The 17,636-nt window shown below is 36.7% G+C and overlaps 1 protein-coding gene, 1 long non-coding RNA gene and 1 pseudogene across 3 annotated transcripts; 1 reads left to right on the top strand and 2 right to left on the bottom strand.

The window, feature by feature from the left end:
• Positions 1-998: 998 nt before the first annotated feature.
• On the bottom strand, positions 999-3,416 carry LOC148293531 (receptor-like protein 7; annotated as a pseudogene).
• A 1,821-nt stretch (positions 3,417-5,237) lies between these two features.
• Positions 5,238-8,066, bottom strand: LOC148293532 (uncharacterized). Of its 2 annotated transcripts, XM_088255691.1 has the most exons (2): positions 5,816-8,066; positions 5,540-5,709 (listed from the first exon to the last, which is right to left on the bottom strand). In XM_088255691.1, the coding sequence occupies exons 1-2, from the start codon at positions 7,925-7,927 to the stop codon at positions 5,686-5,688; spliced, it is 2,136 nt and encodes a 711-aa protein (XP_088111817.1). In that variant the 5' UTR covers positions 7,928-8,066; the 3' UTR covers positions 5,540-5,685. The 2 variants fall into 2 exon arrangements, with proteins under 2 accessions (XP_088111816.1, XP_088111817.1); XM_088255690.1 differs by having other exon boundaries at positions 5,238-8,065.
• An 8,357-nt stretch (positions 8,067-16,423) lies between these two features.
• LOC148293533 (uncharacterized) lies at positions 16,424-17,135 on the top strand. Its single transcript, XR_015836332.1, has 2 exons — positions 16,424-16,528; positions 17,004-17,135. It is a non-coding gene; the product is annotated as an uncharacterized LOC148293533 (long non-coding RNA).
• The last annotated feature ends 501 nt before the right edge of the window (positions 17,136-17,636 follow it).

The raw sequence follows: 17,636 nt of genomic DNA on the forward strand, positions 1-17,636 counted from the left end.
GCAAGTCCACCTTTTTTTTTTATGTAGTAGCCAAAGGTGCGCCCTCTCTTTTCCAAAATTCCGCGTTTTATTGTTTTAGGTCATCACATTTGGTGATCAAAACCTTCATACGCTTTTTAACATTACCAGAAAAGCACGAGGTGTCCAATTGTGGTAATAATAATGGGTGCATCTGGAAGCGATAAGTTCACCTTCTGTGAACATGTCATGCGCTCCTCAACCTGTCTCTGGATTCGCGTCTGTCGGATTTCAATTTATGTCTTCCAAGCACAATGTGTTCGACGAAATAGTTCAGTGTGTTTCAAATTACTATTCTCAAGAATTGATACAATATGCATAATTTGCCTAGTTTATTTCGAATTACAAATTAAAAACTCTACGCAACACCCCATTACAAAAATAATAGATTTAAAACTTAAATGTTAAAATAGTTCCTATGTTTTTACCTATACCAGTCAATTTAGTCACGTTTAAATTCAGTTTAAATTAATTTCAAAAAATTGTAATTGATTATAAATACGCTAATTCAATCTAAAAATGAAAAAAATTAAATTAAATTAAATATGGTAGAATTGAAAAAATTGCTGGCTTGACATGTACAAATCAATAGTCATGGCTCTTGGCCCACTGGAAGGGACAATTTATTTATGTGGCCTGTGGTCTAGGATCCCCATTATATCATGTACACGTTTGTTCATATTGATTTCGGTGATCTTGGATTGGATATATTTTGTCCCACCTTAGACATGAAGTTCCTGAGGAAATTTCGAGCCAAATAGTAGAGTTGCTATGTTCTATAATTAATGTGTTGTAACCCTCCAACTCCAAGTATCATACAATCATTAATTTTTATGATATTTGCAACATTCCACAAATATAAAATAAAATATAAAAAATACACACTAGAAAGGCAGACACAATTCTTATTTCTTGGATCTTAAAATACCTTAGGCCTAATTAACAAGGAGTCCAAACTTACATTGTTCCTCCTAATCAATTCAACATCTCCATCACCTTTGATTTATGTGAACATGTTTTCGATGAATACCAATTCTTTCTTCCAGCTGAGGGAATATCTTGAGAAGGATGTTGTACATAGCTCTGTAATACCACTTACTCCATCTCTTGCACAACACAAGTGACCCAACGGCAACTCCAAAGCCAAATGTAAATCCAATTTCGACAATAATAAGATCCCAATTAACCTCATGATGATGTCCATAATTTGGAGGCCTTCCATTCACTGTTGGTGGTGGTTGAAATCCTGCTTTGTTATCCACCGTCAAAGGAAATAGTCCTTTGTTACCTGTAAATGAGTCATTTTGAAATGTTGAAAACTGATTACCGGTTGGGATCCTGCCAATCAGTTGATTATATGAGAGATTCAAGGACGCAAGTGAGGTAAGCTTTACCAACTGCGGTGGAATGTGCCCGCTCAGCTTGTTCTGTGACAGGTCCAATGACTCGAGTACCCGCATGTTACCAAATGAGGATGGGATTTCGCCCGTGAATGCATTTCGAGACAAGTTAAGGACACGTAGTGATTTGAATTCTCCCATTTCCTTAGGTATGGGTCCACTGAAGTTGTTGCTTGAGAAGTCAATCAAGGTAAAGATAGATAGAATCTTTACCAGTTCCATCTCGGAATTTTTGCTAGTAACTATTACACTTACACCATACTCTAAAGGAGTTATAGCACTTCACGGCAGCTTACCCCACTTGGTCGACCGCAGACAGCATAGCCCAAGAGATTTCCATCTGTATGTGATCCAACGGCAATTGTCGATAGGGAACCATTTTTGGTAGCCATCATTTCCCGCCATGTTCTCCAAAGTATTCCTTGTATTTCACCACTGAAATTATTGTGAGCTAGGTCTATGATTTGAAGCCTTGGCCAGGTGCCATTGGTGTTGCGACATTCAATGCCTCCATAAAAGTTGTTGGAGCGCAAAATAAGGACACGCAAGGTGGAAATGTTCTTCAACAAGCATGGGAAGCTATCTGTTATATTATTGTCTCCAATGTTTAAAACCTCCAACATAGTGCATTTAGCTAGAGATTTTGGCATGATTTCGCCCGTGAATGCATTTCGGGACAAGTTAAGGACACGTAGTGATTTGAATTCTCCTATTTCCTTAGGTATTGGTCCACTGAAGTTGTTGCTTGAGAAGTCAATCAAGGTATAGATAGATAGAATCTTTACCAGTTCCATCTCGAAACCTTTGCTGGTAACTGTTACACTGACACCATATACTCTAAGGAAGAACCATCATTTGCAGAAGAAGAACCATCATCTGCAGAAGAAGAACTATCATCTGCAAGGCGATAACACTTTCTATTAGTTGGATCCTTGCAGCTCATAGGAATTTCGGTAGCCTTCATAGATTTTCCATTCCTAGTCATCAAGCCCAAGGGTTTTCTTTTTGTATGTGGTCCAACGACAATTGTCGATAGGGAACCATTTCGGTAGCCACCATTTCCCGCCATGTTCTCCAAAGTATTCCATGTATTTCACCACTGAAATTATTGTGAGCTAGGTCTATGATTTGAAGCCTTGGCCAGGTGCCATTGGTGTTGAGACATTCAATGCCTCCATAAAAGTTGTTAGAGCGCAAAATAAGGACACGCAAGGTGGAAATATTCTTCAACAAACATGGGAAGCTATCTGTTATATTATTGTTTCCAATGTATAAATCCTCCAACATAGTGCATTTAGCTAGAGATTTTGGAACCTGGCCACCTAACTGATTTCCACCGATCTCTAGAATTTGCAATGAACTATCTTCAGTAACTTCAACATTAGAAATAGATCCAGTGAGGTTGTTTCTCGCTAAGTTAAGTACACTGAGATCACGCATTGCAGTCAAGCATTGGGGAATCATGCCACTCAGAGAATTATTGGACAGATTAAGAATCTGAAGATTTGAGGCATTGCATATTGATGTTGGAATGATCCCATGCAAGTTATTGCTTGAAAGAGAGAAGAACAGTGTCTTTGTGAGGAAATCACCAATGTTCGATGGTATAGAGCTGAAATTATTTCTTGAGTAATCCAGATACTTGGCAGATGGTAGGAAAGTTGGGATTTTCCCCTGGAGTTGGTTTGAATGAAGGTCAACAGTTTTCACTGTAGATTGAAAAGGAGCTTCTAGTGTTACCAAGTAGTTACAAGAAAGATTTAGGGTAGAAAGATCGAAACTCCATATCCAATCGGGTATATTGCCTTGGATATGGTTTTCAGAAAGGTCCACAATAGATAATAGTGTGGGTTGACTTCTCAAGAAACTAGAAAATGCAAGTTCACCAGAGAATTGATTGTGGGAAAGGTTTAGTTGTGACAAAAAGGTAAGAGGAAAGAGCGACGACGGGATTGATCCAGTAAAATTGCATTTGGAAAGATCTATCGTGGACAACATTTTGAGGTTGCCAATTGATTCAGGTAGCGACCCTGAAAAGTTTGTTTGGCGTAGAATCAACGACCGAAGAGATCCATTATTCTCGGGAAATTCTGGCAAGGAACCACCAAGTTTAAAATTACTTGAAAGGTCAATAGTTTCTAAAGTAGGTACATGAAAGATCTCGTTGGGAAATGTTCCATTCAATTGATTGAAAACACATTGTTAATTAAATTGATTGAAAAAGGTTAACGTAGTAGAATAGGATTAGGAAGCTTATGAGTTGACAAAGTTAATTTAACCATATGACCTTCAATATGGTTGAACTCTTCAAATGAAACAAAAATTAATGAAAAGGAGATATTTCTTATTTGTTATTTGTTTTAAGTTTTGAACGAGCTCACAACTCCATAATATATATTACATAAATTACTATGACAAACTTCACCTGAAATGTGATGACAGAAGCACATTTCTTATTTGTTGGATCTTGAAATAAAGAAAAAGAAGGCCAAGGTGAGCCCCAGGTACGGTTCTTACAAACCCAACCTAAACCCTCCTCCAACCAAAAAGAGTAGGTTGCTCTGTTACAGATTCAGGGGAAGACCTAACTATGATACGCTCTAAAATTGAGTGGCAAGGCAGGATCTCCAAAAACATCCACGATTCAAATCCTTGTGATTGATTGTTTAGACGTGAAATGAACATTAACAGTAGAGAAACTGGTAATCAATTGCAGAGAAGAATGGCACTGTCTAATTAATAGAAAATTATATGTACTTAAGGCTTTGTCTCACAATAATTATCGAAAGGTGTATACCAAGGTGTTCAAGAACGAAAGGAAAGTAAGCTTTGCCAACTTTGGTAAAATTTGCCCGCCCAACTTGTTCTGTCACAGGTCCAAGGACTTGAGTACCCGCATGTTACCAAATGAGGATGGGATTTGGCCTGTCAAAGAATTTCCGAACAAGTTAAGGACATAATTTTATATAATTGGTGTTATTTCCGGTTTAACATAATTTTAACTAAATTTTTTGTATTAAGCCTTGTTTCTCCCCAAGCAATGACTGGGTTTTACAGAATAAGTTACATTTTTGCAATATCAATCTGCAGTTTGCTTACTTCCCAAACACCACCCATGAATTCTCAGTGAATTACTCCAATTTAAACCCAATAAAACTAAAAATTTTAAACATTGACCAACCAAAAAAGTACTAAACTCTAATAACACTTTTAAAATAGCGTGGGTTATAAGTAATTGTACCACAAGTGGAAAATTTGTCGCATGAGATATTTTAATATGTCATTTAGCAGAAAGACTAGTGGAATTGTGAGATTGCTTTATGGATGGACTAGTTGACTTGTTGACTTCCAAGTCTTGCCCTATTTGTCTAGTTGGATTTTTCGGTGGCTATTTGTCAATACTTCAATGACTCAATATAAACACAACGTCATGGCTCATGTCATAGCTCTAGGTCTAGGGTTCCCATTATATGGACTTATTTTCATGTCAATTTATGGGTGGGTTGGTTGGAAGAGGAATTCTCCAACCTCAGACATGAAGATGCTGAGGGAATTTTGAACCAAAGAGCAGAGTTGCTCTGTCCTGTCATGGCTCATGGCCCAGTGGGAGGGATAATTTATTTCTGTGGCCTGTGGTCTAGGGTTCCCATTATATCATGTACACATATGTTCATATTGATTTCCGTGATCTTGGATTGAATATGTTTGGTCGGAAATTTCGAACCAAAGAGTAGAGTTGCTTTGTTCTATAATTAATGTGTTCTAACCCTCCAACTCCGAGTATCATACAATCATTAATTTTTTGTAATATTTGCTACATTCCACAAATATAAAATATAATATAAAAGATACACACCAAATATAGAATAAAATATAAAAGATACACACCAGAAAGGCAAGCACAATTCTTATTTCTTGGATCTTAAAATACCCTAGGCATAATTAACAAGGAGTCCAAACTTGCATTGTTTCTCCTAATCAATTCAACGTCGCCACCACCTTTGATTTATGTAAACATGTCTTCGATGAATACCAATTCTTTCTTCCAGCTGAGGGAATATCTTGAGAAGGATGTTGTACATAGCTCTGTAATACCACTTACTCCATCTCTTGCACAACACAAGTGACCCAACGGCAACTCCAAAGCCAAATGTAAATCCAATTTCGACAATAATAAGATCCCAATTAACCTCATGATGATGTCCATAATTTGGAGGCCTTCCATTCACTGTTGGTGGTGGTGGAAATCCTGCTTTGTTATCCACCGTCAAAGGAAATAGTCCTTTGTTACCTGTAAATGAGTCATTTTGAAATGTTGAAAACTGATAACCGGTTGGGATCCTGCCAATCAGTTGATTATATGAGAGATTCAAGGAGGCAAGGGAGGTAAGCTTTACCAACTGCGGTGGAATGTGCCCACTCAGCTTGTTCTGTGACAGGTCCAATGACTCGAGTACCCGCATGTTACCAAATGAGGATGGGATTTCGCCCGTGAATGCATTTCGAGACAAGTTAAGGACACGTAGTGATTTGAATTCTCCCATTTCCTTAGGTATGGGTCCACTGAAGTTGTTGCTTGAGAAGTCAATCAAGGTAAAGATAGATAGAATCTTTACCAGTTCCATCTCGGAATTTTTGCTAGTAACTATTACACTTACACCATACTCTAAAGAATAACCATCATCTGCATTAGAAGAACCAGAATCTGCATACCTATAGCAGGCTTTATTAGTTGATCCTGAAAGGCAATATTCAGGTAAACGATCAGGATTTTGATGGCCTTGGCAGGATGGATCACCTGCTCGATTGCAAATCGCGCAGGCTCTATTAGTTGATCCTGAAAGGCAAGATTCAGGTGCAGAAAGAGCAGCATTTTGATGGCCTTGGCAGGATGGATCACCTGCTCGATTGCAAATCGTGTCCGAGGGTTTTCTTTTTGTATGTTCTCCAAACACAATTGTCGATAGGGAACCATTTTCGGTAGCCATCATTTCCTGCCATGTTCTCCAAAGTATTCCTTGTATTTCACCACTGAAATTATTGTGAGCTAGGTCTATAATTTGAACCTCTGGCCAGGTGCCATTGGTGTTGAGACATTCAATGCCTCCATAAAAGTTGTTGGAGCGCAAAATAAGGACACGCAAGGTGGAAATGTTCTTCAACAAGCATGGGAAGCTATCTATTATATTATTGTTTCCAATGTTTAAAACTACCAACATAGTGCATTTAGCTAGAGATTTTGGAACCTTGCCACCTAATTGATTTCCACCGATCTCTAGAATTTGCAATGAACTATCTTCAGTAACTTCAACATTAGAAATAGATCCAGTGAGGTTGTTTCTAGCTAAGTTAAGTACACTGATATTGCGCATTGCAGTCAAGCATTGGGGAATCATGCCACTCAGAGAATTATTGGACAGATTAAGAATATGAAGATTTGAGGCATTGCATATTGATGCTGGAATGAGCCCATGCAAGTTATTGCTTGAAAGAGAGAAGAACATTGTCTTTGTGAGGATATCACCAATGTTCGATGGTATAGAGCTGAAATTATTTCTCGAGTAATCCAGATACTTGGCAGATGGTAGGAAAGTTGGGATTTGCCCCTGGAGTTGATTTGAATGAAGGTCAACAGTTTCCACTGTAGAATTAAGTAAAGGAGCTTCTAGTGCTACCAAGTAGTTACGAGAAAGATTTAGGCTAGAAAGTAGATCGGAACTCCATATCCAATGGGGTATCTTGCCTCGGATATGGTTTTTTGAAAGGTCCACACTGAATAATATGGATTGATTTCTCAAGACATTAGAAAATGCAAGTTCACCTGAGAATTGATTGTGGGAAAGGTTTAGTTGTGACAATAAGGGAAGAGAAAAGAGAGATGACGGGATTGATCCATGGAAACTGCAATTTGAAAGATCTATCGTGGACAACATTTTGAGGTTGCCAATGGAGTCAGGTAGTGACCCTGAAAAGTTTGTCTCTCTTAGAGACAAGGACCGAAGAGATCCATTATTCTCGGGAAATTCTGGCAAGGAACCACCAAGTTTAAAATTACCTGAAAGGTCAATAGTTTCTAAAGTAGGTACCTGAAAGATCTCGTTGGGAAATGTTCCATTCAACCGACAACCACTGAGACTTAAGGAAGTCAACTTTGAAAAATTGGCAAAGAATCCTGGAATTGGACCGGAGATATTGTTCGAACTCAAGTCCAACTCCCTCAGGTTTGAAAAGTTGGCAAAGGATCTTGGAATTGGACCGGAGATAGTTTTGCTGCTAAGGTCAAGACCAACAACATGCCCATTACTAGTGCAAGTAACACCAACCCAAGAACAACAGTCGGTGCTTGAATTCCAAGATATGAGCGGGGTTCGGCATGAAGGTTGATCAAATTGAAGGCTTTTCTTCAAATGGAGCAATGATTGTTGCTGGTCTTTAATACACTGGCTGTGAAGTGCAGGGAGGAGGATATTGAAGCAGAGGAGGAACAAGTAATGCAGCAAAGTTTTCATTTTGAAAAAACTTTTTAGCTGATGTGAGGGAGGGAAAGTGGTGAACAAACAACTGATGAGAAAGAAAGGTTGTGGTGGCTTTAATATATACGCATGGTAGAATACAAATGGAAAAGGGACACCACCTAGCTTTGATGAGATTAAATCTTTGTCGTCGCTGCTGGCTTGACTTTCAAGTCTTCCACCGACACCTAATCTTGTAGTAGTAACCAGGAAAATAGGACAAGAGAAAAATAATAATGATGTAGCTTTAATAATGACGTGTAAAAAGGCCTCCACGAGATTCGCGGTTAGCTTGACTTGTTCACTTTAAAGTCTTTCTTTATAATTGCAATTTGCATGGCAAGCTGTAAAGAATTCAAATGAAGTTTTGGGTTGGGTTAAGTCATAGCTGTCATGCAATGGAAGAGTTTGGTTTCTTAAATAGTTTACATTAGCTTTTTTTTTCCTTTGGAGAGCTGCTTTTGATAAAATAATAGAGTTGATCTGGACATGTGAATAACCAAACAATTATACATTGGGAGGAATCAAATCTTTCATGATATCTTTTATCTTAAAAAGCAACTTTTAATAAAGGCAAACCTCAATCTTCCGATTATGTCAATTTTATCATTATAGTTTTAATTAAATCTTTTGCAATTCAAGAATTATAAACTCAGTTAAATTTTCTTTCAATTTTGTCTAAAATATTATACAGGGACTCGAATTGCTGAAACTACAACAACGAAGGTGGAAAATTCGTCAAAATATAGACAACAAAAGGTACCAATTATTCTTTGTCATGTCAATAACCATTACTATTCTTTCTTTCTTTATCTATTTATTCCTTACAAAAGAAAAGAATTAGTTCCTAACTACCCTACTAGCTAGCACATTAGTTTGAATTGTTTATATTCTTCGTTTTCCATTTCATTGCCGGTTGCTAAAATTATGTTTTTTTTTCTATATTTTGTTTTTTGGAATGAGTTAGTGTCTGCTAGAAATTGGGTTTAGAAGGCTTGATTGGCTCTTATTGTTCAACAAGAACTCGACCATATCTCAAGTTCTCAATTGATTCGTACTAAACTTATTATGTGTAATATTTAAGTGTTTATCCATGGTAAAAAGAAAAATTAAAACTAACATATTAATTGTAGGTTTTGTTGCTCCCAATGAAATGAGCGGGTTTAATACACTAGTGCAATATCAACTTCCTACTTCCCAACTACCAAATTTTAACCCAGAAATTCTCAACGCATTTTATTCCAAGTTAAACCCAATTAAACTCGAATTTTTAAACATTTAACAACAAAAAGAAGCAAACTCTACACTTTTGCAATAGTGTGTGAATTATGGAAAATTTGTCACCTGAGATATTGACATGTCGGATTGAGAACAACGTGGAAATTGTAATGTAAGGTCGCTTTATGGATTGACTTGTTGACTTTGAAGTCTTGCCCTATCTTGTGTGTGGGCTCGGCTACAGTCTACATGATTTCCTACCAACTTGGATTTTTGGATGAGTATTGACTCGGCCGAGATCAATAGTCATAGCTCATGACCCAGTCAAAGAAAACAGATGATTTCTGTGGCCCAATCCGACCATCAGACACGAAGATGCTGAGGAAATTTCGAACCAAAGAGTTCCATAATCTTTGATTCAAGTTCAATAACAACCTTGCATATCGTTTAGCTTTATCTACCTACCAACTTAGTTTCACACTATCATCCCGACTTACAACTAACAAAGGAAAAGTGTAGTCAATTATGTGACATCGGACCAAAAAATTTAATAATACAAGTAAACTCACTACTGTAATATCTGGGTTTGGGCTCTTTAATGCAATTGGCAGAATTATTTGTGCTTTATGAGGTTGGCCACGGTTCAGCCAATTTTTAAAAAGTCGGGTGTTTCCGTAGGAGTTTCTTTTGATCAAAAGGCATGATTTTGTTTTTTGTTTTGTTTTTTTGTTTTTCCTAAAAACTCATACTTTTGAGCACGGAAAATATCATTATTCTAACAACATCGAGAACAAATTGTGATTTAACTTTTGTAATAGTGTCACTTTCGCACACAAATCATTGGTGTCTAAAGTGTTTATTTATTTTTAAAACAAATTAGTAGCAATTGAGATCTCACATATACAGAGTGGGCCATATACTAACAAGGTAAATGCTCTACAGAGTGGATAATGAGGTCATTCAAGCGTACACCACATTTTCTCATCGACAAAATCACATTCAAAATTGTACTCGAAAAGAAAATATCAACCAAAAATATATTAATATGAAGCATCCCAGTATAGGGCATGTGTATAACAAATTACAAATTCCCCTTATGTATTAAAATTCATAACTTTGTATCAGATTGAGCCATAATCATGACTAAAATACAACATTTAGAGGTTGATTTCAACCTCTCAAACGTAGTACCAAAGAAATATACTTAAATTTAAATATACAACTTCTAAACCATGTCAGCTGCCTAAATGTTACGAAGATTGAAGACCTGGCCAAAATCAAGTGCATCTAGCCCAACCAAAAGTTCCAAAGTTCTTGTCACTAGCCTAAATGTTTTGAGGCTGAAATCACATAAAAAGTAGATTATGCAAGACTAGACTTCAATGACTAAAACAACAAATCAATATGAATAGTACCAAACATACCTCTAGTGGTGCAAGAATTAAAGCAGAGTTCTTTTACAAACTATGGTTCAAATTAATTACTTGCACAAACCTATTTCTGTTTGCTGGAAAATTTATGGAAGAAACTCCTCCCCAAAATTCACGTGATTTACTGCCTACGTTGCTTGTTCCAAATATGCCACTCTTTCATGATGTCTTTTATTTGCTTTAACTCTTTATAATGTCGTGCTTTAACTGAAAGTTGATCGTGGCAACTTGTTTCTCAAAGACAAACGAATTCAAAGAGAGAAACTCCACCTAACTTTGCTATGATATGACAAATTATGGCCAATTTAAAACATGCAAGTTTTTCAATTTCAATCCAAATTATTGCACGGAAATTTGGTTCAGTTTTTTTTAATCCTAGTAGTAACCATTACTATGCCAATAATTTTTCTTTTTAAAGAAAAAAAGGAAGACCTTCTATGCCATGTCAATAACCATTACTATTCTTTCTTTTATTCATCCATTTATTCCTTACAAAAGAAAAGCATTAGTTCCTAACTACCCTACAAGCTAGCACATTAGTTTGAATTGTTCATATTCTTCATTTTTCATATTCTTCATTCTTCATTAACAGATACATGTCATATTATTTCACTTACGTGCATACCAATTAGATGCTATGTCAGGTGCAGTTTAACATGATTCGGAACCTTTACATTCATTGAAAGATGCTCAAGGAGTATTGTTGTGTGGATTTCAGCTGCACCAAAATGGATTAAGCTGCATCCTCAACTTGTGATACTCGCAAGTGCACGAACCGTTGGTAGTATAACATATGTAAGTGCGAGGTCGATTCCACAGGGATTGGTGATTGAATGATCCAATTTAGTTTCCCTACACAAAATAGAAACAAAAACAAAGAACATAAAACAAGGAAGAAAGAAATAACTAACTCAAGCAGATAAGTTCCCAAGTTCAATTAGATTAATGGATTGATTCTAGCTAAAGTATGATTAAGCCATGGTGTTTGGTCATAACCTTGTGTTCCTAATTCCCTAATTTGATCATTTGTTGTCTAACCTAAAATTAAGCATTAGGAACCCATTAAGCATAGAAGAACAATTTAAACAACCAAGCATGTATCTAATCCTTGTTGTCGAATGTCCATACATACTCTTCCTATTCATAGTTCAATTCGAATTAAAGCATGGTGTATACTCTTAATTCAAACCAAGATAGCTAACATGCAAGCCTAAATGGTGATCAATCATTCAAACTAGCATATTAACTTATAAGCATAATGAATAAGAACAACAATCATAATTGAAACTTGGAAACTAATCAAACTTGAAACTAAAGAAAAGAATTTACATAACAATAAAAATTAAAGTAGAACTTGGAAAAACTTAAGGAAAATTTCAGCACAAAAGATTTCATTACAACAATTGAAAACTAGAAAGAGAAACTAAGAGAATTTGAGGGAGAGAAGGGAAGGGAGCTCTAGAGAAGTGTTTGAGAGCTCCCCCCCTTGGGGTGTGTTTACAAGCTTGGGAAACCTCACTATATATAGGCCTAAGGAAGCTGAAAATCTGAATTAAGTATGGCTAATGCATACAACACTTGTTTTATAAAATCTGAATTGGTTGATGCACTTCACCAAAAAATCCCACCAGCAGCCCTAGCTCATCTTCATGTCACCATGACCAAGCTTCCAACCAGAAATAATAGCTCATCCTGAGGTCAGCATGACCAGCAACTTCAAGGGCTTACGAATTGGGCTTCCCTTAAGCAAATTAAGACTTTAAGCACTCAAACTTGAAGTTCAGAATGTCTTCTTTCCAGCCATATATCATTTGGGCCAATCCAAGGTCGGAGGAGGAAGTTAAGGCCAAAATAAATTGCTAACTTATTTTGCGCGCTGATAAAATCCATCCTGAGCATGGCTCTGTGTTTGCTAGGTAACAGACTCCACAATTATCCAATGGGGCTGAATTTCGGATATGTTATAGTATACACCCATTGGAACAACTTTCATGAAGAATGTGGCCTCATCCGAGCTATGTAGGTTGCTGAAACAAAGCTTGCAATATGACCTACGAAACTGGGCTGGCAGGGGACTGTAGCCAAAATTGAGTTTGTCTTTAAGCTCTTCATCCATTCATCCAAATTAGGCCCTAACATGCATGGATTGCATCATTTACTATCCAAAGCCATCATTATTACCTAAAGCTCAATGAACTGAAAGATAAACACAAAAAGGATTAAAAGCACAAGTTTAACTCAAAAACATAACCAAATCATAAGCTAGAAGGGTACAAAATGATATACAATTATGAACCGATCAAGTATGCTTCTGGTCAATTAACTTGGCTTTTGCCTCAATAAAATTATAGTTAAATTGAATGCTACGTACTAATTGATACAGTAACAAGTAAAACAATTTTTACATATGCCTAGTGCAAGTAACTTGGCTCGTCTCCAAGTCGAGGTATATATGCTTTACTCTAATGGCATGTTTACTAATCCGGAATTGAATTAAGGGGAGTTGAATTGAGGATGAATTGAATTGAGGAGGAGTTGGATTGAGGAGAATTAGATTCCGGATTCCTAATGAAGTTGTTTACTAAACCATATGGATTGAGGGGAGTTAGATTCCGAATTCCTATTGAAGTTGTTTACTAAATCATATGGAATTGGGGTAGGAGTGGTACTAATTACTAAAATGTCCACATTTTTTGGTTAAAGTAGATGGCATATTTGGAATTTTGAAAATTGTGTGAGGATATAATGGGTAAAAAAGATGAATTCCTAATGGGTGAATTCTCCAGGAATTAGAATACCACCTCCAATTCCGGAATTGAATTCCTCCAAAATCAGGAATTCAATTCCTAATTTTGTGTGGGCCCCGCTTACTTTTCAATTCCTTGATGTGAAGTAAACGCAGGAATTCTCCATAGGCGGAATTCAATTCCGGATGAGAATTCCAATTCCGGATTAGTAAACATGCCATAATTGCGTTTCTTTTTAAAAGACTTCTATATGATATTAGCTATGTGAACAATAACTTCAGTCAAATATTTGCCAATGCAATGGTTTACTCTCTCTGCTACGTGTATTATTGCTTAAGTCTATCATGGAAGTTATGTCCTAATAATTCTTGGTTATCTTTTCAATATAATTAGCTTCTACACGTATGAACTAGCTCCACTATTATATTTCTTGAAATTCTTAATTAATGTAATGTTTTTCTACACTAATGCATTGATAATCGTATATTCATGAAGTGCTTAAGAACCCAATTTGAGTCCTGCAAGAACTCGTTGTTCATTTTGTGGAAGACATTTTTTTGGTTAATCCCAAGTTCATTTTCCAATTTGCATGAAAATTGATTAAAAATCTAAGATAATTATATTATATTCTTCAATCATTCAAATGCTCTTTAAGTCACCACGATTTACGATTTTGATAGTTGACAAAAATTTGTTTATATAATTTGAAACTCAGCGTGACATAGGCAGGTGTAATGGGAACATCACACAAGGTTTGCAAACTAGGAGCATATCCAAATTTTATTTCAAAGACCAACAAATCTCAACTAACAGAGTTGATGATAAATTGAAGAAAGGAGAGATGTGTACCAAAGCCAACACGCTCCATGAACTGATGCTTGGGCGATGACTTAGTCATTATCAAAGCACAACAAATATGGTATGCTTCAAAACTCCACAAACTATCTTGGTTCATATAAATTGTTTAACAATATCATTGGATCCTTTGTCCATCTCCAACAAAATTTCACCTAAGCCAACAGTACCTTGAGGCAAAATCTGATTTATGTCGATCCCAACATCACCCCGAGATTACAAATCCTGTGGGGGCGATCAATTGGGTCCATGCCGATCGATACATCTCCTCGAAGGTTATCAATCCTTTGGGGGCAATCAATTGGTACTATGTGGATCACAACATCACCCTGAGGTCACCAATCTTCTGGGGGCGATTAAATGGGCCCATGCCAATCCCCACATCTCCCTAGGGGTTATCAATCCCTTGAGGGCAATCAATTGGATCTATGTCGATCCCAACATCACCATGAGGTAACCAATCCTCTTAGGGCAATCAATTGGATCCATGACAATCCATACATCTCCCTAGGGGTTACCAATTCCTTGTGAGCAATCAATTGGATCCATGTCGATCCCAACATCATCCTGAGGTTATCAATCCTCTAGGGGCGATCAATTGGGTCCATGCAGATCCCTACATCTCACCGGGGGTTACCAATCTCTTGGGGGCAATCAATTGGATCCATCACGATCCCAACATCACCATGAGGTTACCAATCCTTTTGGGGTGATCAATTAGGTCCATGTCGATCCCTACATCACTCTGAGAGTTAGCAATCCTTTGGGAGCAATCAATTGGATCCATGCCGATCTCAACATCACCATGAGGTTACCAATTCTCTGGAGGCGATCAATTGGGTCCATGTCGATCCCTACATCTCACCGGATCCCGATCCCAACATCATTCCGAGGTTACCAATCCTCTTGGGGCGAACAATTGGGTCCATATTGATCCCTACATCACCTCGGGAGTTACCAATCCTTTGGGAGTAATCGATTGGATCCATGCCGATCCCAACATCACCCCGAGGTTACCAATTCTCTGGGGGCGATCAATTGGGTCAATGCCGATCCCTACATCACTCTGGGGGTTACTAATCCATTTAGGGCAATCAATTGGATCAATGTCGATCCCAACATCACCCCGAGGTTACCAATCCTCTAAGAGCGATCAATTGGGTCCATGTTGATCCATCATCACCTCAGGGATTACCAATCCTCTGGGGCAATCAATTGGATTCATGCCGATCTCAACATCACCCTGAGCTTACTAATCATCTGGGGACGATGAATTGAGTTCATGTTGATCTCTACATCACCCTCGGGGTTATCAATCCCCTCGGGACAATCAATTGGATCAATAATGATCCCTACATCTTCAAGATCTTAGCTTTCATCTCCAACTGGTCTTGTACTAAAACTCCACCAAATGTCGTATTTCCGTTGAAAATCAATTACTTGCTCCGGAAAGCTAAAAATTAAGAAAATAAAGTAATAAGTCCTTTTAAAATCAAATTCTCCTACAAAAACTAGGTCTAAAGAGTACATAAATGTGTAAATTTATGGACTTATCATGCTTTGTGTTTCTTTTTTCCTTTTTTTCATTACATCGATATTTTCGATATTATAGCGATATTTTGACAAAATATTGCTGAAGTGTGAGCGAAATTATCGACATCGATATTTTCTGATATTATCATCAATATTATCGATATTTATACGATACTTGTATCGATACTGTGAAACCCCATATATATATATATTATATTTTGGGAAATTAAATATTTAGTTATATATTTAGTTCATAACATAGATAGTTAAATCTATATTGTTTTATGTACTTTTTTTAATAAATATTTATATCTTATTTTATTACATATATTATTCTACTATATATATATATATATATATATATATATATATATATATATATATATAAAATATATACCTTGTTCTATTATATATATGTATATGTTTTAAAATAGTTCTTGTTATTACGTGTCAAAGTAGAAACCTATGAAGTAGTAAGGCTAGCCAACTCACCAAGAAGATAAGAACACGATTAGAGGAATTGGAAGTCACGCAAAGGCATTCTTCCTTATCTGCAACTACATTAATAACTATTACTTGGACAGTAAGTTTATATCAACCGCCAATACACCCTCCAATGGGAAATGACTTACTACCGACTTGTTCCTTGCATATATATAGGATGTTAAGTTGCACAACAAATGAAAACAAAGAAAAAACGAGAGAAAGAAGGAGAGAGAGTGGTGATGAAACTCTTGGAGCTTGGTTTGAGTGATAGTATATGAAGATAGGTAGGGTTGTCTTGCCAATTTATTTAAAGGGTTCTCATTAGCGAGGTGAGTGGTTTATGTAATGTGTTCTAAAAGTTCTTATTTTGTGATAAAATATGAAAATCATGAATTATCTTGGATTTGTTCTATTTACAAATATCTCTCTATTTCAAGTCAAGCATGTCTAATTTGATGCAATCTTTCACAATATATATATATATATATATATATATATATATTAATTGGAATATTTATGATGTATGTATTATTCATGGAACATGAGAACTTCAATGTTGGAGTATCCGAGGGATAGATGTACCACACGGGGACATAGGGCAATGAGGCCAATAGGGGTCACGTGGTTGGTTACATGCTATGAAGGATAACCGAAATATGAAGGGATGATGTGATATGATCTGGATTGGTGTATCTTTTCATGATATTTTCTAGAGTGTGTAAAACGGCATTGCTTGACTGGCATATTACATAATCTACTCGCTGAGCGGTGGTTGCTCATCCCTCACCCTGTTTAATTTTTCAGATGAATTAGTGGGCGAGACAATGACTAAATCGGTTGAAGCTGAATTAGATGAGAGTGATAGAGTTTTATTTATTAATTGTAAAGTTGTAAGCTTTTGGATATATTTTTATAAGAAAAGTTTATTTTATGTTTCGGCTTTCCTTTTATTTCTTTGTATTTATTTTTTTCTCACGCACCAGGCGCGGGATTCCCACCTACCCCCGGGTTCGGGGCGTGACAGATACGTTTTGAAATATCCGTGTTCCAAAAAAAGGATAATATCATCGATATTTTGTCAATATTATCGATATTTTATACTATAAACCCAACAACCAAAAAGTAGCAAACTCTATTACACTTCTGCAATAGTGTGTGAACTATGGAAAATTTGTCACATGAGATATTGACATGTCGGATTGAGAACATTGTGAGGTTGCTTTATGTATTGACTTGTGGACTTTGAAGTCTTGCCCTATCTATCTAGTGGGGCCGGCTACAATCTACTTGTTGGTTTCCAACTTGGATTTTGTGGTGAGTATTGACTTGGTTCGGTGGAAGAAAGCAGATGATTTTATGTGCCATGTGCTCTTGTATGTTCATGTCCAACCACAGACATTAAGATATGCTGAGGAAATTTCGAACCAAAGAGCTCCA

Source organism: Prunus avium, chromosome 6, assembly GCF_965620075.1.
Source record: "Prunus avium chromosome 6, drPruAviu1.hap1.1, whole genome shotgun sequence".
Classification (NCBI taxonomy): Eukaryota; Viridiplantae; Streptophyta; class Magnoliopsida; order Rosales; family Rosaceae; genus Prunus; species Prunus avium.